Below are 20325 nucleotides of genomic sequence, written 5' to 3' on the forward strand. Positions count from 1 at the left end.
CCCAGGCTGGAGTGCAGTGGCACGATCTCGGCTCACTGTAACCTCTGCCTCCTGGGGTCAAGCAATCCTCCCACCTTAGCCTCCTGAGTAGCTGGGACCACAGGTGTGCACCACCATGCCTGGCTAATCTTTTGTATTTTTTGTAGAGACAAAGAGTTTCACCATGTTGCCCAAGCTGGTCTCGAAATCCTGGCCTTAAGCTACCTGCCCACCTGGGCCTCCCAAAGTGCTGGGATTACAGGTGTGAGCCACCATGTCCAGCCAGACATTAAAATTAATCATGATAGGAATAGTTTGGACAGAATGCCATTAAGCTGGTAAGGTCAGTGTTTGAGGTAATGCAAAGGTCTTAGGACACTGCAGAGTAGTTTATAGCAATGTTTTGTAGCTTTCATTTTTCCTTGGGTGTTATCATCCTACATACATGTTTGAGAGGTTATATAGAAACTCCATTATTGAACTCCGAGAGGTGAGCTTAGCTAAATTTGAACTGGTAATGCTTTTCTGTTAAATCCTGATTGGATCAAAGTTCTTCATTCACGAAAAAGCCTAGGCACTTAAACTGTTCTCAGAGAACAGAGGTATATAGATGCCATTTGGAAGCTACTATAGCCATTGAGTGACCAGATCCTAGGTACGTAATCTTTAGTAAACTAGGTTTAAGTGGACTACACCTTTAGTGAAGGAAAAAGATACGGTTTTGTATCTTCTGTAGGGAGCTTGCTCTTGAATGAAAAACGTTCAGTAGTTGGAAGATCAGTACCTCCTGAAAACAGGTTAGTAGCCCTCTGACACAACTGGTTGGAGTTTGAGACTGGAAATCCGCATTTCTTGTTACTGTCTTCAGGAAACCCCATTCACAACTGTTTATCATCTGAATTATAACCACCATATTCTTAGAGTTTATGTCTAATTTCTATCTTGGCTCTGATATGCCCAGCTTCCTGAAGATACACATTCATGTCAGGTTTCTGTGAGGAATGGATGAAAAGCCGATTCACCTTTTTTGTCCCCTTTCATTTGTTCCTTGATAAGAAATCCTTCTGGAATCCTTATTACTGATAAGGCATATAAAAAAATTCTACCAACTACACAGTTGAGATTGTTGGATCACCAATTAGCAAAATTAAAGGAATCTAATATTTCTAGCTAAACAAATCTTTAATGGGAGATACATGAATTTGGATATTTTTTAAATGTGTTAACATTAGGGGCAGTATTTAGAAATAGTTGAGCACCTTAGAAACTAAAGAAATCTGAGGAACAAAGCTCGAACTTCTAAAATTTTATTTAAAATTCATGGTCTAAGACTATTTAAGACCAATGTGATTTGGTCACATTTTCTAATAAAATATGTGTGAGTTAATTGTTACTGTAATGTTTTAATATAAAACAAGTTAATAGTTCAGATGGTTCCAGGGCCTGGAGCTACTTACATAATTAAAATGGCAGTTCCTTAAAACCTGAGATCTCCCCATTACAGCTGTAAAAGTTCCTGTTCAGTTATGAAAGGGAAGCTGAAGATGTTTTCAGTTTCATTTTGGTTATTATACAAAATGTGCCTACCTTGAAGAAAGCATCTTACCTGCCTCCAAAGGCAGCATGAACCACTGGCAGAAAGGGAGCAGATTTTGGTTGTGGCAGAGATTTTTGACCCCAGAAGGCTTTTTGTCTGAGAAGTCAAGAAGCCTTAACTCCCAAGCATCTTATCAGTTTCCCAGCTCATGCCAGTTTGATTCTATCTGGCACTTAGAAACATGTGATAGGGTCATTTTATTCAATAAGTGCAATTCCAAAGGTTTGTGTTACAGAGGGGGATCTATGTCCATAAAATATATGCCCTTAAGAAGCTTGCAGCCTAACTGGGGAGCTGAGGAATGCTACTTATATTTAAAATTCTAAGTGTTGTTTTTAAATTGTCTACTCATACCCTTATATAAAAAAGAGTAAGCACCTCAAATATATTTTAAGGAGACAGCTGACAGTAAGAACTTTGGAGAAGTTATTTGAGTAAATCAAGCCAATCTTACAAAACATAGAGGTTTAACTAGATGACTTGGGGGCTTTTGTATCTTGAACTTTATAGAAAGGGGAAAAAGTTTATACGATCCTCAGTCCCATCCATGAAGTTAGCTACTCTGCATTTCATGGTCTGCCCTCTACTTTTTTTTTTTTTGAGACAGATTCTTGCTTTTTTTGTCTAGGCTGGAGTGCAATAGCATGATCTAGGCTCACTGCAACCTCTACCTCCTGGGTTCAAGTGATTCTCCTGCCTCAGCTTCCCAAGTAGCTGGGATTATAGGCATGAGCCACCACACTTAGCTAATTTTGTATATTTAGTAGAGATGGGTTTCACCATGTTGGTCAAGGTAGTCACGAACTCCAAACCTCAGGTGATCTGCCCACCTTATCCTCCCAAAATGCTGGGATTACAGGCGTGAGCCACTGCACCTAGCCCTGCCCCCTACTTTTAAGGTGAAGGACATATCATCAGGTTTAAGGAAAATCTGGATCTAGTAAAACACAGCTGTCCACAGATTCATACTAAAAATCCAGTGAAATCATTTGCAGTGAAAAACTTTAAAATCTAAATTAATGGCATAGTGATTATTATCTTATACTAATACTGTATACTGTGTATCAATATACTAGGCTTTATTAGTAAATGACAGAGTCAGGAGAAGATTGAAAATAATATACATGATGGGATAACTGGACTCCTTGCTGGGAGTCACCTGGAACTACTGTAACCCAAAATGCAGTTTGAGTAGGTCGGGGTCAGGCACCCTGGGAAGAGTGTTGATCACAGTGTCATGAGTTTCCTTCTAAGTTTCCTCTTGTTCCCCTCCTCACCCACCATAAACCCAATCCTTAAAGTTACAGCTATTAACTCAAGACTCAGAAGAAATATTCTTAGTTGCCCATATGATAAATATTGGAACAGGACTCTGTAAGGATGGTCTAGTTAGCCACAGGCATTAGACAGTGGTTTCCTGTGACATATCAAAGACCCTCCAAAATGTGATTAGGGTCACCATTTAGATGATTTGACTGCCATGTTTGCACATTAAACAAGGAAAACCAGGCAGAAGAACCTTATACACGTTTTTAGTAGATGTTTATTTTTTGTATTCCTTAAAAACAAAAATCACAAGTTTAATACTAGGTCCTTTGAAATACTGTACACCAATCAAAGCCACCTTACTCATGCAGCAAGTTGGTCTATGTTCTCTTTACTTCTGTTTGCCAGATGATCCTCAATAATTTCTGCAAACAGATTCCTCTTCAACAGATTATATGCAAGAGGTAACAGCTGGCCAGCAACTTTATGAAAATACTGAAAAATAAAAATATAACATTAAGCAGAGAACATAGCAGATATCCTAATAAGTAGCAGAAAATATATTAAAAAGCACTTATTTAACAAAGGCTACTTCCAAAATCATTTTAGCTACAGCCTCAAGTGATTAGCGAACACAATTTAGGGACAGGCACCTGGCATTCAAAGAGGCCATCTTGTTGCTCTAGAAGACTAATGGCATATCCTGAAAATAAAACAAATTAAATCTGAGTTTCCTTATTCCCTTAGGTTTCATCAACTTTTTCTCACCCCGAACTATGCCCACAAATACTTTTTATTCTCTCCAGTGTATTCCCAGTCAAAAGTTTAAGTTTTCTTTTCCTTAACTGATTCTGTAAGAACAGTTATGCTGAAAGTGGGTTTTCAGGTCATATTGCCGTTTATCCTCAAGTTCCTTCTCTCCCCCATCCCCAACATGTACCGCCTCCCAATCCCTGTTAAGAGTCACTGCCTTAGGCTTATCAAAAGATTTTAGATTACTGCTATTATCTACATATACCACCTTTTTGCTGATCATAATAAACATTTAGCCCTAACATGTGGTAAGTACTGTGCTAAACCTTTTTATAACTCATACACGTTATTTCATTCTCACAACAATCGAGTTTGCTATTCACTGGTTCACATCTTATGGCTCTACTTATTTATGGCTAGGGCCTCTCTAGGTCAAGTACTATTTGGACTGGTCAATGACTGTCATTCTGGCTGTTAAACATTTTGATTAGTTTTACTGATAACTATCTATGAGGTGGGCAAAGAAAAGTAGTATAATATGGTTTATAGCAGGGTTCTCAAAATGTACACCCCTGACCAGGAGCATCAACATCACTTGGTAACTTGTTGGAAATGCAAATTCTCAGGACCCACCCTAGAACTCAATCAAACTTGCGGAGGGTGGGGAGAGCGCCAGTGTGCGTTTGGACAAGCCTTCCCAGTGACGTTGATGAGTGCTAAAGCTGGAGCTACTGGTTTAGTTTTGCTCCTCTCTTGTGGTCTGTAGAGCAGCAGTGTGACTGTCACCTGGGAGGATGGCAGTCTCAGATCTCATCCCGGACCTACCGATAGAGTGCATTTTAACAGTGTCTGCAGGTGAGTCACATGCATTTTACAGTCTGGGAATTACTGCACTAATTTAGGCACTGACTCTGGAACCAGACTGCCTGTGTGAACCTGGGCAAGATGCTTTGCCTCTCTGTGACTTGGTTACAAAGCAGGTTAAATGAGAATTAAATGATCTGCGGATGGGTGTGCACTTGTGCACTTGTGCAGACATACCTTACAGGTAAAGAAACAGATACAAAGGTGTTGGAAAGCTTGCCCAATCTTACACACTGGGAAGACATGATTTACAGCCAGTCTGGCCCCAGAAACATGACATGCCCGCTACACCTTATTGCCTCTTTGACCTTCAGGCAACTATGGTTGAGTAAGCACTGGTTTAGGTATTCAGTAAAATTTTCTTATTTAATGAGCAATTAGTTAATGGTAAAACAGTATCTCTTATAAAGCTTAAATAATTTAAAGTGTATTTTTCATCTAAGAATTTAAGCACAATAACAAATATCCCCACCACAATGGAAACGAAATGGAGCCTAAGGTGTGTGCACACACCGCCATACCTAGCCCCAAACGTACACACACAGCAAAAAGGCATGTCCCTATAATGTGTCTAATAAGTAAATTCACTTTAATGTAAGCGTGAATGCAAATAATCTTGGTTATTCACCTTTGCCAGAATATAAGATGAATTTGAAACATTTTTTGGACATCTACTTTTTAAAAAATCACTTTAAAACCTTCATTTTGAAATACAAGCTGAATCCCTACCTTACCTCTGCTGGAATTTGGGGGTATAAATGTGCGTGTATTCACGTGTGGAGGTATGTTGCAAGGACAGGAGGGAGGTGTGGCAGTGGGTAGCAGGTGGAGGGTTTTTTTACTCACATGTGAGCCATAGCAAAAGAGGTCCATTCCCAATTCAAGCCCCATGCCATAATCACATTCATCATTAGCAAATTGCACAAAAGTCATCATTTCCTGAATGGGAGCAAAAGCTTTTAGTCTCTCCTCGTCACTTGCAGCCTCAACTATTGCCTTGCAAATTCTCTTGAGGTCAGCTGAAAGAAATCAACAATATAAAAGATTATCTACACAGCTAGAAAATGAATCAGTTGTCAAAGGTAAAAAGACTATAAAGAGGGTTTTTCCTCTTAAGACTTTTTATACTAGTATATTTTGTGCCACCTTAGGTAGTAATCTGCAGCACTTTAATTTAGAATGGCAATTTGGTAATTTTTCTACTTAGGATTCAAGCTTAAAAACAGGTTAACTAGCATTTCTTTGTTAGTGATTATTTCACAGGATTTAGTTCCAGTCATGACCTCGCCAGGCTGGAGTGCAGTGGCACAATCTTGGCTCACTGCAACCTCTGCCTTCCAGGTTCAAGCAATTCTCCTGCCTCAGCCTCCCAAGTAGCTGGGACTACAGGTGCATGCCACCACACCTGGCTAATTTCTGTATTTTCAGTAGAGACAGGGTTTCACCATGTTGGTCAGGATGGTCTCAGTCTCTTGACCTCATGAGCTGCTGCCTCAGCCTCCCAAAGTGCTGGGATTACAGGTGTGAGCCACCGCACCTGGCTACAGTCATGATTTTTTAAAAAGTCTATTCCATGAGTAGAGTTTACATAACTTTTCAGCAGACTAGTCCAGGAGCTGGCAAATTAGGCAGGCAACTCTTCTTACTTCGGATAGTAGTATGCACTCTACAGTCAGAAAACCAAGTATGAAAACCAGTGCCCTCAGCTGGCTGCGGTGGCTCACGCCTGTAATCCCAACACTTGGGGAGCCAAGGCAGGTAGATCACTTGAGGTCAGGAGTTCAAGACCAGCCTGATCAACATGGTTGAAACTCTCTCTACTAAAATTACAAAAATTAGCTGGGCGTGGTGGCGGGTACCTGTATTCCCAGCTACTCAGGAGGCTGAGGCAGGGGAATCGCTTGAACCCGGGAGGCAGAGGTTCCAGTGAGCTGAGACCCTGTCATTGCACTCCAGCCTGGTCGACAAGAGTGAAAAAAGAAGAGAGGAAGATGAGAAAGAGGAGAAAGACGACAATGAGGAAAAAGACGACAAAGAGGAGAAAGAAAGAAAAGAAAGAAGAAAAGCGTTATTGTGAGAAGCTTCAAAGGGTTAAGAATAAACTTAGTTGTGATTTGCTCATCATTGTGACGTTAACAAACAGTCAATTATACCTCCTGGCAAACGACACTAAGCCAGGGCAAGAAGGTTAGGTCCTTCACTTTTATGTTTTGCTACACTTCAAAACTAATTAAATACAGAAGGATCTAATGGCTAGAATATTAGACTTGGATATAAAACCCCAGAACCACAACTACAGTAGGGTAACAGGCTTTACTCCCGGGCACTACAATGTAACATCCATCACCCCAAAAGTTTTAGAGACTGCCCATCTCTACAACAAATGTGTTCAACCTTTCCCAAAAGAGACAGTAATCATGCTTTTTAAGCTCTCTCTAAGGAGAGACATGAAGAGAAGATGACTTAGTGTAGAAGCAGAAGGCTGACCAGTAGCTAGGGCCCACACTGGTCCCATCAGAGACTAATTGCCTCTGGCTTCAAAGAGGAGATATGGGACAGATCAGCCTGTCTAAGAGAGATACAATGTGGGCTACACATTTTTTCCAGTATCCACATGAAAAAAGAAACAGGTGGGGCAGGAGGAGTAGTTAAAAAAAAAATAACAAAAAAACAGGTGAAATTAAGATATTTTATTTAATCCATATTTCCAAAGTAGTATTACATCAACATATAATAAATGTAACAAATATTTAATCCTATTTTAATTTACAAACTTAAACTAATTAAAATTATACAAAATTACAGGCCAGGTACAGTGGCTCACACCTATAATCCCAACACTTTGGGAAGCCGAGGTGGGTCGATCACATGAGCCCAGGAGTTCGAGACCAGCATGGGCAACAGAGTGAGACCCTGTCTCTGCAGCACAAAACAAAACAAAACAAAACAAAACAAAAAAAACACCAATTAGCCAGGCATGATGGTGCACACCTGTAGTCCCAGCTACTCGGGAGGCCGAGATAGGATAATTGCACCACTGTGCTCCATCCTGGGTGACAGAGTGAGACCCTGTCACGCACGCACACACAAAAATAAAATAAAAAATAAATAAATACAAGTTACAAATTTTGTTGCAGTCGCCACATGTGAGGCACTCAGTGGTCATCACACTGGACAGCTCAGCCACATTCATCTTCCCTATGACACTCCTCTAAGAGGCAGGGGTACAGAGAAAACAGGTCCATATGAATAGCTGCCATCTAAGACATCTCTGTCTACTGGCTGGAGACGCTGCACAGTAAAGTTTGAGAAGAACTGCTTTAGAGAACTGGTTTAAATGCAGATGTCCAGGTCACAGCCCCAGAGACTGGTAACTACCAGGCTAGCTCTGTTCTGAAAAACAGGTGGCCAAATACGTGCGTTAGGCAGGAATACGTGGTTCCTTGAGAAGGTGCTAAGTTTGATTTCCCTTTAAGTTTTATCCTCCCAGAAGAGGATGATCAATAAAGGAATACCAGAAGGGCTGTTCACAATAAGGGAATGGAGACAAGGGGAAAAGAGTTGAGAAGCAATTTTAATTCTGGATGTTCAGTGCAGCAATAATTACGTTATGTGCAGTGGTCCATTTTGAAAGTGTTTTTATACTTATAGATGAAGTAGTTCAGGATCTTGGGCTTCTGAAAGCTAAATCATTTTTATATGCAGATGAAAAAATGTTCACAAAGAACCATAAAAACACACACAATTTCAATAATTACTGTTTTGCAAGTTGACTGTAACATCAAAGGTTCGGAAACAGTTCCCAGAAAGTAGACAACCGGTTAAAATTCTTTAAATTCTTAAAAATAATTACCAAATTTTGAGCACTGAGGCAAGCATTTTGCTAAGTATCTTAATACTTGTTTATGCCCCAAATTCCTTTATGAAGTGCATACGATTAACTTCATTTTTACAGATGAAAAAGACAAGGTTTCACAGGATTAAGTAATTTGTTCAAGGCCACACAGCTACAAACTTGGTTTTAATTCAGGAATGATGGACTCTAAAACCTAAGCTTACTCTTTATTACTAAGGTCTAGTGACCGTGTCACAAAAGGTATGTGGACATACCTTCTTCCCAATATAAGCAAAACCTTCCTCCACATGCATTAACATATATGCACATGTTTACATACGAAATAAATTACCATCTGTTTCAGGGAGCTCTCGGTACCCAACATCATTTTTATCTACTGGAACAACCAAGCCTGCACCATGAAAGGTCTTTGTCACAACCTACGTTAAAGAAAAGAATAAAATGTAATCATGGTAAATAGACATCAAAAAAAAAAAACCCAAATACATAACCCTCAACATTTCTGCCAAATTGTAACATTCAATGACATTTTATTTCAGTAAATTTGAACTCCAGGGTAAAAATTTAACAGTTTTTTTCTCAAAAATTAGCTAAAAGTCAAGCACTTGAAGTAATCACAGAACAGTGAAATAATTGGCTTTAACTGTCCCAGTCACTTGGAAGTCTGCATCCTGATTTGTTAAGGAAGAACCCAATACATCCTAGGAGGCAAGCCAAAATATCAGTTTCCTCTAAGGTCAAAGTACCTTCTTGGCAGAAGGCACAGAAGAACCTGGGTATAAAAGAAAGACAGCAAGAAACAGTTTTTGTCAGTAAGAAGATATGGTAGGACAGAACTCCTCTCCTCTATCCTGCCCAATTCAGAGCCCCGTATTTTTACCTGGAATAGTTAGGCTTGTTTGCAAACTTCCCAAAAGTAGGGCAGCTTCTAGGTTTGTGGTGTCCTTTATGGAGGCAAATCACATAACCAGTGAGCTTTCATTAAGTGGTAGTCTTCAAAGACAAAAACAGGCCCAACTACAACTACCACCATAACCCTTCCAGTTTCCATTCTCCCTGTAGCTCATGTTAGTGGCATTATTTTTAGGTCTTTCCTTAGCGAAACATTTGTACAAATATTCCACTTCTTTTTGCAATTCAGTGAAAAGTTTCCAAGGCAGAGGAAGGACACAACCCAAAAACCAAACTCCAGTTTTAAAGGCCTCTCACCTAAGTCTCTATATCGTAAAGCTTTTTTCTCTCTCATCTTCCTATTCTCCCAGTCTCTTGCTTTTTTCATTATCCTTTATTAAGCTGCCAGAAAGGGTAGATTATTCAAAGGAAGTTATCAGAGAACTGCTTACCACTTGGGAAAAAAATGAAGTAATTGTCTTCTATCTTAATCTATCGAGATAATCTGCAGCTAGATTTCAGAATTAAATGTAAAAATAAAACCATAAAACTACTAGAAGGTAAATTTAAAAAAATAATTTTGTGATAGAGAAGAGTTAACTATATAAAAACAAAAAGTCTATCCGGTGAAATCAAGTACACAAGACTAACTGATAAAATATATCTGTAAAATGTAACAGTAGATAAAAATTAATGTCTTTAAACTATAAGAGAGTCTAACCAAGGAAAAGACTAACATCCAAATTAGAACACATGTAAGAAAAAGACTAATTCTAACCCTGATAGAGAAATGGGCAGAGTTCAGGCAGTTAAAAAAAAAAAAATACAATGGCCAACAGAGAAGTGAAAAGTATTTAACGTCCTTTATAATTAAAGAAATTTTAATTAAAACAGTGCAAAATTTTACACCTACCAGCATGGAAAAAACTAAAAAGACTAAAGAAAACCCCACAAAATGAGAAACAAGCAAAGAAAAACTATAAACACACATATACACACATACACACACACGAACTACTTTGGACCTGGCAATACTATGTCTAGGAATTTCTTCTAAAAAAATAACCAGATAAGTAAGAGACTAAAGGTATAAAAGGATATCTATGGCAGGACTGTATTTGTGAAAAATCTTAAGCAACCCAGACTTTGAACACCTAAGCACAGTATTCTGCAGCCACTCAAAATTATGAGGTAGATCTTAAATTGGCAATATGAAATGATAAACATACCATATTCATAAGTGTAAAAAGCAGGACATAAAGCAGTAATAATGAAAGAAAAAGATAGCAGTGCTATAGTTGCCAACTCAGGCTGCCCAACACACAGTAAGAATGACGGTATATGTTCAGATTTTTCACGGATGATTACCTGTACTAATTGTCCATAAAGAGGTATCAATTAAGAAGTCAACAGAATCATAATTTTATTAAGAAATTAAGAAGAATAAGATTACAAATTTAGAAAAACCGTATGGGGTGGGTGGCATCCTGAAGCATCGGATCACAGGTGGATGGAGTGCCACACCATCATTTTAAGCATCATTTAACCAATGTTCCTTATGAAGAAATCTAGGTACGGAAAAGGTGAAGTGGCAGAGAGCCAGTTAGTAAGAAGATGGGGTGGAAAGAATGCTAAATATGGAAAATATGAAGTTGGGTTTTACATGTGTCATTTAAGATTTTGGACAAGACACAAAACCTCTATAACCTTCAATTTACTCATCTATAAAACAGGATAATTCCAACTTTGCAGATTTGTTGTAGGGAGTCAAATGATATAACTCATAAAGACTCTGCATTCCAAAGTACACTCTAAGTTACTGTCAGTATAAAAACACTGATTTCTAGTGTGCTGCACAGTGCTGTATCATACTAGAATGGATATATTCTTACACTCACACAGAAGAACAAAGCCACTAACTCACATATACTAGTGGAATTGAATTCTTCAGTAGAAAAATATGAATTCAATGAAGCGCTCACAAAAACAATAAAAGAACGACCTTACATATAACAGAAAAGGGTTTGAAAGCATAATCATCAACAGGGGAGGGTTAAAAACATGATTGTCTTGTAAGTTCTTTTTTGTCTTTGTTTTTACCAGCTGTTTTGTATAAAAAACAAATACTAAAATGAAACTTCATGGGGGAGGGGTCTAGGACAAAAATATCTAAGAAATTTCAAACTCAATCATATCTTATTTATGGGGAAGAATTAAAATCTCCTCTGAAATAAAGTATAGCTTGTGGTAGAAAAATAAAAAAAGACTGATTAAATAATTTGCTAACAGCTATTATGTGTATGGATGCTCAGACTTTAGTCAAAACAAATTAGGAATACATTAACTAGGTTACAACTACTCTTCCTCCCAGTCACAAAGTGGGAGAAGCTTCCTACGATAACTAGAAAGGTGAAGAGCAATATAAAACCTTAATTTTTAAAATGCCATGTTGTAATGGGTTTCATTAAAATGTACGTTTTAAGGAACTTTCCAGTCTATAGGACTAAAGAGTGCCTAGAGGTTATCAGAATATCACCCTTGCAGCTGAATCAAGATCAGAGAAGGAACTGAAGTAGGATTTAAAACCTAAATACACTAAGGTACTACATTACCAGTGCTAGTTTATTAAGGAATAACAAGTTCTCCATTTAGCTTAGAACATTCAGATGAACCAGCAAACGCAGACAAACGGTGAGAGGCTGGAGGAGACCTGGGAGCCCTCATTCCAGTGACAAATGTTTTTCTTCACCAGAGGCCATAAGAACAAACTCCTATAGAATTCTCATTTACTCCAAACCAGAAATCTTCCAGCTTGTCATTAACTTACTCTGAAATCTACAGCTGAAAAACCAAAAGAATCCAACACTAAGAAGTATTTGCTCCTTTACAAAACACTCCCCTCACACTACAAACATTAGGAGAGACGCAAAAGGAAATGATAGGATTAATAAGGAAAAAGAAAGAAGCACTGCTTATATAACACGTTTACTGGAGAAAATGTATGTAAATTTCGTTATGTACAAAGCAGCTATCACTTAACTTTATGAAGTGATTAACTGATAAACAAGATTAAAAGAGTGGTAAATACTGGCATACCACAGCAGTGTTATCACCAGTTGTGCAATTCAGTGTGCCAACCCAAAGCAGCCATCTGACCCCCGTTTCAGTGCCATCCTCCTAGCACCCCTGAGGGACAGCATCCAGCTCTTAAGACAAGGCTAGGAATAGAAGGGGAAAGTAGAGATGGGAAGGAATCAAGAGGGGGAAAAAATCCACTATAACAAAACACAGACCAACAGGCTGAAGTCATACTTTCTTATCTCTCTGTTTCATCTTCATGGTTCTCTGTTCAAGCGAGTACCCCAATTCTCTGGCTGCTTCTGTGAGTTTCTCATCTATGTTTTTCAAGAGATTGATTTTCTTTTTATCTGTTACTTCTTTAAGTTTTTTCGTCAAAAATAATCTGAAAAAGAAGTAAAACGTCCTCATTATGTGGCAGGTCACTGCACTAAGTACAAAGACCTTTGGAAGTTTAGCCAAGTAAAAATGTCAAATTCCATGCAAGAATAAGTCCACAGAATAATTACCAACACTTCTCTCAAAATCCCTCATAGCTTTGTCAAATAAGAGAAAAGCAATATTCATAAAAAATTGCCAGTCACAGAAAGAACAAATATGATTCAAATTTATATTAGTACTCTAATGTCTACAATAAAAGAATAAGGGATATTTACAAAGCTGAGATTAGTCAAGTTTTAAATTGTATCACTTGATACTAAGATATGGCATACTACTTTGGAGAAGTCTGACCTAACAGAAAAAAAAGATATCAAAAAAAGTTTTCAGGGACCAGGCGTGGTGGCTCATGCCTATAACCCCAGCACTTTGGGAGGCCAAAGTGGGCAGATCACTCAAGGTCAGGAGTTGGGGACCAGCCTGGCCAACATAGGAAAATGCTGTCTCCACTAAAAATACAAAAATTAGCCAGGCATGGTGGCGCACACCTGTATTCACAGCTACTCAGGAGGCTGGGCCAGGAGAACCACTTGAACCTGGGAGGCGGAAGTTGCAGCCAATCATTCAGCCGAGATAGTGCCACTGCACTTCAGCCTAAGAGTGTCTCAAAAAAAAAAAAGAAAAATTTTTCTTTTTTTTTTTGAGATGGTGTTTCATTCCTGTTATCCAGGCTGGAGTGCAATGGCAGGGTCTCAGCTCACTGCAACCTCCACCTCCTGGGTTCAAATGATTCTCTTACCTCAGCCTCCTAGGTAGCTGGGATTACAGGTGCATGCCACCACGCCCAACTAATTTTTGTGTTTTTAGTGGAGACAGGGTTTCACCTTGTTGGCCAGGCTGGTCCCGAACTCCTGACCTCAGGTTATCCATCTGCCTTGGCCTGCCAAAGTGCTGGGATTACAGGCGTGAGCAATTGCGCCCGGCCTTTTTTTTTTCTTTTCCATTTTTAAAGAGACAGAGGACACTATTATAACACTTAAGGTCAATAGGTTTTTTTTTTTTTAATGTTGAAGTTTGTGTTAAGAAAAATTTAGAAAACGTAAAAAGAAAGCAAAGCTACTTTGTAAGCTTATACAAAAGCATAAGCCAAAGTAGTTTTCAAAAGTATGTGAATATACAGCATGTTAATGCCACTTATGGAAATAATTTTATATCTTATCATAAACAGGTTAAGATTTTTGCCATCAATGTAAAAGGTCAGGAGTAAAATGAAGAGCCGGAAGGGTGTGCCAGACTCCCAGGAAGAAAGCTGAGGGAGAAACTCACTTCTATTCACTGCCAACATCTGAGAGTTTCTGGTATTCCCTACAACACTGTTATCAAAGGGGTTAGAACATTGATAGTGGGTGCTAGTGTTAGCTTCATTGTACTTATCAGGAAAAAAAAAAAAAGGCACAGAGGATAATCAACTTACCCAAGTTGAGAGAGCTAGTAGATTAAAGCAGTAGAGTTACCAGTAGAACTGGTAGATTAAAATGTCACAGAAACCCAAGCCATAGTGTAACTTCTGATACAGCACAGTTACACTAAGTCTTACCTTCAATTATCACCAGCTGTATGTCTAGAAGATATGTTTGTATCAACCATAAAATGCAGATTTGATCACATCAGTCCCCATGTGAATCAATCTTTGCAGTCTTCGTCAACACTCTGGCATGGCATACAGCCATTCAAGCACCCTGTGCCGTGTATTTCCACACTTTCACACGCATACTGCTCCCTTGCCTAAGGCATCCTTCTTCCCATTCCTTCTAGGAAGTTCTTAGGCATCCATCAAAGCCCACAGAGAATATCCTCTTTTACCTCCGCCACTATTGAAGGCACTTGGTAGCTGCCTTCCCATACATATGACATTATTATGACTATCTCTGGAAGTTTTTGTCTCTACCGAAACCTACTCTAACACTTTCCTGTGTGATGCTTAAAGATAAGCTGCAATGTGCAACTGAAGCCATAACCATGAACATGAACATTTTGTGCTGTGACTTTAAACCCATTAGAATGTATTTAACACAAACGAATTTGTACCTATGCATGTTATATGGCATCATGCAATAGCCCTTTGGAAATAGTGGTTCACTAAGTTATACAGATGGAAGTGTTGAAACTTACATATCAAATTCACTCCATTACATAACATTGTGAAAAAAAAGCGATTGAGCTCAGTAGTATAACAAGTTTCTCAATCTAATTTTTATTTGAAACCTGGAATTTTATCACTGGCAAAAAATATAGTCAGTCAGTTGTTTTCTTTGGTTCATTTGGGAGAATTACTGCCAGTATCTACACCCAAATAACCAGAGTTTGTCAATGAGTCACTCTTTCCAAAAGTGGGGAAAAGTTCATCTCAAAACTCAATCACACAAGGGCTTTTTCTCCCCCTTGAGACAAACCACAGTACTTCAGTATGAGAAATGCTTTCTATGTATTTCCTATTTCATCACAGAATGTTAAAGAGATGTACTCAATGGCAGACATCTAATACATGTATACTCCATCACTGACTTTTCTCAGGCACAGGGTCTTGCTACGTCGCTTAGGATGAGCTTGAACTCCTGGGCTCGAGCAATGCTCCCACCTCAACATCCTGAGTAGCCACCATGCCTGGCTCCATCACAAACATTTTTAAATACATTTGCATGTTCCTGCTGTGAATAATGCAACGACTGCTGCTACTCTGGTGGCACTACCTTGATTCCTGCCAAGGTGACAACAGTATTATCCACCATTACCTTTGTGCCATTGGTGCAAAAATAACATTTTATTATCACAAATAGTTTTGACCCTAAGGGTCCCTGACCCAAGGTCAAAACTATTTACCTCAGCTATTTTAGGAAAAAAATAAGGCAGAAGGAAAAAAAAAAATTCCTAATTTTGTTGTTCAAGGATATTTAAAAATTATGTTTACTTCCATATGCATTAGACAGTATGAAATGGAATCATTCTACATTATTGTTATTTGCCCACTTCATAACAAATTCAACAAATCAATAACAAGGTATTATAGTATATGGATAGTTTATATGTACCTAATCTTCCCTATTGCTGGATATGTTGCCAATTTTTCATTTGATAAACAATCTGTAATAAATACACATATTTCTGTACCGGTCCAAAATCCCTTTAATAAATAGCCAGAAGTGAAATTGCTAAGTTAAGGGTATAAATGTGTTCTTCACACAGTACCTGGCAATGTCACCTATCAAGAAATCTTAGAATATGGTTTTTTAAACATTTTTCAAACTGCTTTCTACAAAAGTTTTACCAATTAACACATCAGTAAGGGTTCTTATACCCTAACCATCATTGGTTATAACCATTCTTTAACCTTTAAAAAAAACTTTGCTGGCTTAGTTTGCATTTCTTTAGTCACTATTAAATCTTGCAGACACAAGATTTAGTAACAACTAAAGACAATAAAAATGTGTTGATCAAAGGTATGCCTTGAAAGACCTTATTCAGTCTGCCATAAAAATAAATTTTAAAATATATAAAGAAATCAAGTGTTCTGATTAGCTGATTTAAGGAGGTGGTACCCAAAAAACTAAAACCGTTATAATACTTAGAAGTACTAAAATAGGCCGGGCGCGGTGGCTCAAGCCTGTAATCCCAGCACTTTGGGAGGCCGAGACAGGCGGATCACGAGGTCAGGAGATCGAGACCATCCTGGCTAACATGGTGAAACCCCGTCTCTACTAAAAAATACAAAAAACTAGCCGGGCGAGGTGGCGGGCGCCTGTAGTCCCAGCTACTCGGGAGGCTGAGGCAGGAGAATGGCATAAACCCGGGAGGCAGAGCTTGCAGTGAGCTGAGATCCAGCCACTGCACTCCAGCCTGGGCGACAGAGCGAGACTCCGTCTCAAAAAAAAAAAAAAAGAAGAAGTACTAAAATAGTTATATCTCAAGTAACTTTTTACCCCTGTTTTTGAGATGAATTATTGGAGGTAGTTCCTCAAATACTCACTTTCTGATCTTCACCTAAATTATAAATATTATCGCCCATGCATTTTTTTTTCTTTTTCATTGTCTGTGTTCTCCAATTAGCTTAAAAAAAAAAAAAAAAAGATACCAGAAGAGTCTTGGGTTATGTTAGATGACCACCACTATGTTATCTTTCTTTTTAAAAAAGATTCAAACATGACTAATAATACAAATGAAAAGTTAGGCTTGTTTTTTAAAAAGAGACAGTCTCACTATGTTGCCCAGCCTGAAAAAATTAGGTGTTTCTACATGCCAAGGTATTTATAGAATTAATATTTATGGAGCATCTACTATGGGGCAGATACTGTGCACAAAACAAACCCTCTGCCCGCGTGGAACTTACATGCTAGTGCAAGACACAGACAATAACCAAGAAAACAAGAGTTTCTAATAAAGAAGGCACCAATTTAAATTGAATGATAAATCCGAAGAGTTTAAAAGAAGTTATAAATTACAAATACCAAGCAACATTTTATAGGAAACTGAGAGGTATTAGAAAAGAAAGAACATTTTTGGATGTCTACAATGTAGCTGCCCTGTAGATAAACCAGGATGAACCGCAGCATAGTCTAGTGGTTGTAGTAGGCTGATTTAGTTTGAATTCGCTTTACTGCAAATTTGTATTATCAAATCCCAGGGAACAAAAACCCTTTAAAGAGACAGTCAAAGAAAGAGACTAAAAGAGGTCAAAGAAAAGATAATCTACTTGTATTTGAAGCGATAAAGTTTGCTTTCTTCATTACAATGCAAACTACACAGCGGCTGACAAGTAAAATGGCTGCAAGTCATGTCTGTGGCTGATATAGCAGACTGGCACACTCAGCTCTATTCCAACCACTTCCCATGAAAGTTTGCTGCATTTCCCTTACTACTCTTTAGCTCAGGCTCCACATGGGACCTAGCTTCTTCCAAGCAGCTGCAATACTTTCAAATTTCTGAGGCAGAAGAGATACCAGGTAGAGGCTGTGCTGCCACGATCTCCATCAGTGAGCACAGCTGTAGAGGCATCTGAGGGTTGTGCAGCAGCTGTAGCTGAGATCCCAGCACCTGGTTCTTAGCCTCAGGCGGGCTGAGAGGCAAAGGGTAGGGCATCCATTTACCTGGCCCAGATTAAACCAAAGATAATGTGGTCCGAGAGCCACTCGTTGTGGTAGCAGTTCTCGATTTCCCAGCTTCCTGATGGTGGCAGAGACATAAAATCCACTGTGAGGCACACAACTGTCATTCCTGGGAGCTCAGCCTGCTCCCTCAACCCCTCCAAGGATTTTATGACCACCTCTTTTTACTTTATTAAGCCTTTCTGTTTGAACTGTATACAAGTAATGAACTCCTAACAAGCGTTTAAAATCAGATGTCTAACAAAACTGTTCATGTTGCCATGGAATACCTGAGGTCAAGTATTATTTTCTTTAAGTAAAATAGTTACATAAGAGGTGTATTTTTTGGTGAAGAGTGACAAAATAACAGTATAGATAAGACTACCTGCAAAAGTCATGGAAATTATCTCTAGAAAGCTACAGTTATGGGCTTGCCTCAAATCCGCTTGGTTTTTTATGGAGAGAGAGTCTCACTCTGTCACTCAGGTTGGAATATAGTGGCGCTATCTCGGCTCACTGCAACCTCTGCCTCCTGTGTTCAAGAGATCCTCCTGCCTCAGCCTCCTGAGTAGCTGGGATTGCAGGTGTGTGCCACCATGCCCCCAGCTAATTTTTGTATTTTGAGTAGCGATGGGGTTTCCCCATGTTGTCCAGGCTGGTCTTGAACCCCTGACCTAAGCGATCTGCCCACCTCAGCCTCCCAAAGTGCTGGAATTACAGTTGTGAGCCACTGCGCCCTGCCCCTCAAACCCCCTTGTAATGAACTAATATAGTATATAAGAGAGATTGAAATAAAATATATAAAATATATAAAATATATATTTTATATATTATAAATTATATATATTTATAAATTATATATATATTATATATTATATATAAATTATATATATATTTATAAATATATAAATTATATATTATATATATATTTTATAATATAAAACTAATATAGTATATAAGAGAGATTGAAATAAAATATATAAAATATATAAATATAAGAGAAATTGAAATAAAATATTCTTACTTGACTGCAGCAAATACATTATCTCCATTTGGAACAATTATACAATTTTTCTTTGCTTCATTTATACCAACATATACAGGAAGTTCATCAGGAGAATCCCTGTGTAAGCAAAAGACATCAAAAATTTAGCTGCCCTTAATTTATATTATCAGGCAAGTGGGATTTCAGGTCTATAGACAACAATTTACACCTATTTTTTTTTCCTTTTTTGAGGCCTTTTTTTTTTAATCATACTAAAGTTTATTGATTACATCAAACAAAAATGTCCGTAATGGAAAAGGCAAGTTGCAGTCATAAAAGATGGCATTCATATTCATTTTAGAAAGCAACAACAGAGATGTAAAAAATTGCTTAAGTGAAAAATGTAATATTGCAGTCCCATTTTGCAAGCTGAAAAATTATGTTGTCAACACGCATAAAATCTGCACATTTACATACCACATGTTAAAAAATTCCATCACTACAGTATTATAAATATTGCAAAGTTAGGCTTACATTTATACGGTTGCTGGTGTATATGTAGTAGATATGGAATAAATGTTTTCAGTTTAGTAGGTAACAACCTCAAACAATGGACAATAGCTGTGAAAATTACAAAGACATTTCAATAGCTCAAAATTATTCAAATTATAGGTACATCATCCTATTATTATACTTTTTTACCTTTCTCTGTCACAAATAGGATGATTACATTGTAGTGCTAGGAATACGGCATGGTCTACTTCAAATTATTTGATCTGCTAACCCCACACTAGTCATTTTTTAGCTCTTCAGTAAAATATCTTTCAAAAAGGAAAGCCAGGTCCCTCCCAAGGATCTAGGTTGAGGCCTTTTTTTTTTATAAGGGCATTTTTTTTTTTAAATGAAACAAAAGTTTTAAGCTCCAAGTTTCTTAGGAGTATCTATGATAAATCTTATATAACAGAACCTAAAACTAAGATTCTTAGGACCTAGTTGCTTTTATACTCAAATACAAAAAAACGGAAAAACAAGAAAAAGGTTTGTAAAACATTAGAGATGAAAGGATCCTATTCATGTGTATAACCAAATCCTTTTATTTTAAAATTGAGGAAACAAATACTGAGAGGTTAAATCACTCAGCCAAGGTCCTAGTAAGTCAGGACGCTGGCTACAGTATAATTCAATTCGTAGCCCCAGGTGCATTCTACTGTACCACAGCACTTCTCCCTGGGAATGTTCCTTCTATTACCTTACATTTAATCTTCACTTTAAAGAATAGCATCTCTACTGGTACAAACGGACAAATTTTCCTCCTGGAGTTTCTCTATTTCTTAACCTTCTAAGTATTTTGCATGCATTCATTTAATTCTCATAATATTCCTATCAGGTATGTACAGTTATCCCTATTGTTACCAGACAGGAAACCGAGTCACAGAAAGTCACAGTCACTAATGATACAGGGTCACACAGATAATAAATAAGAGGACCAGTGTGACTCCAGAGACCACTCTTAACTACCATCTGCCACTCTGGCACCTGG

General features: G+C 38.1%; 1 protein-coding gene across 1 annotated transcript in view; it reads right to left on the reverse strand.

The window, feature by feature from the left end:
* Nucleotides 1-3101: 3101 nt before the first annotated feature.
* LOC117083526 (histone PARylation factor 1) overlaps nucleotides 3102-20325 on the reverse strand; it is a 28201-nt gene continuing 10977 nt past the window's right edge. Inside the window, exons 3-7 of the mRNA XM_033211297.1 lie at nucleotides 18825-18923; nucleotides 12519-12669; nucleotides 8647-8734; nucleotides 5306-5478; nucleotides 3102-3337 (exon numbers count right to left, since the gene is read on the reverse strand). Coding sequence (XP_033067188.1) covers nucleotides 3206-3337; nucleotides 5306-5478; nucleotides 8647-8734; nucleotides 12519-12669; nucleotides 18825-18923 — 643 coding nt within the window. The 3' untranslated portion in view covers nucleotides 3102-3205. The remainder of the gene's footprint in view (nucleotides 3338-5305; nucleotides 5479-8646; nucleotides 8735-12518; nucleotides 12670-18824; nucleotides 18924-20325) is intronic.

Source organism: Trachypithecus francoisi, unplaced genomic scaffold, assembly GCF_009764315.1.
Source record: "Trachypithecus francoisi isolate TF-2019V2 unplaced genomic scaffold, Tfra_2.0 Contig00371, whole genome shotgun sequence".
Classification (NCBI taxonomy): domain Eukaryota; kingdom Metazoa; phylum Chordata; class Mammalia; order Primates; family Cercopithecidae; genus Trachypithecus; species Trachypithecus francoisi.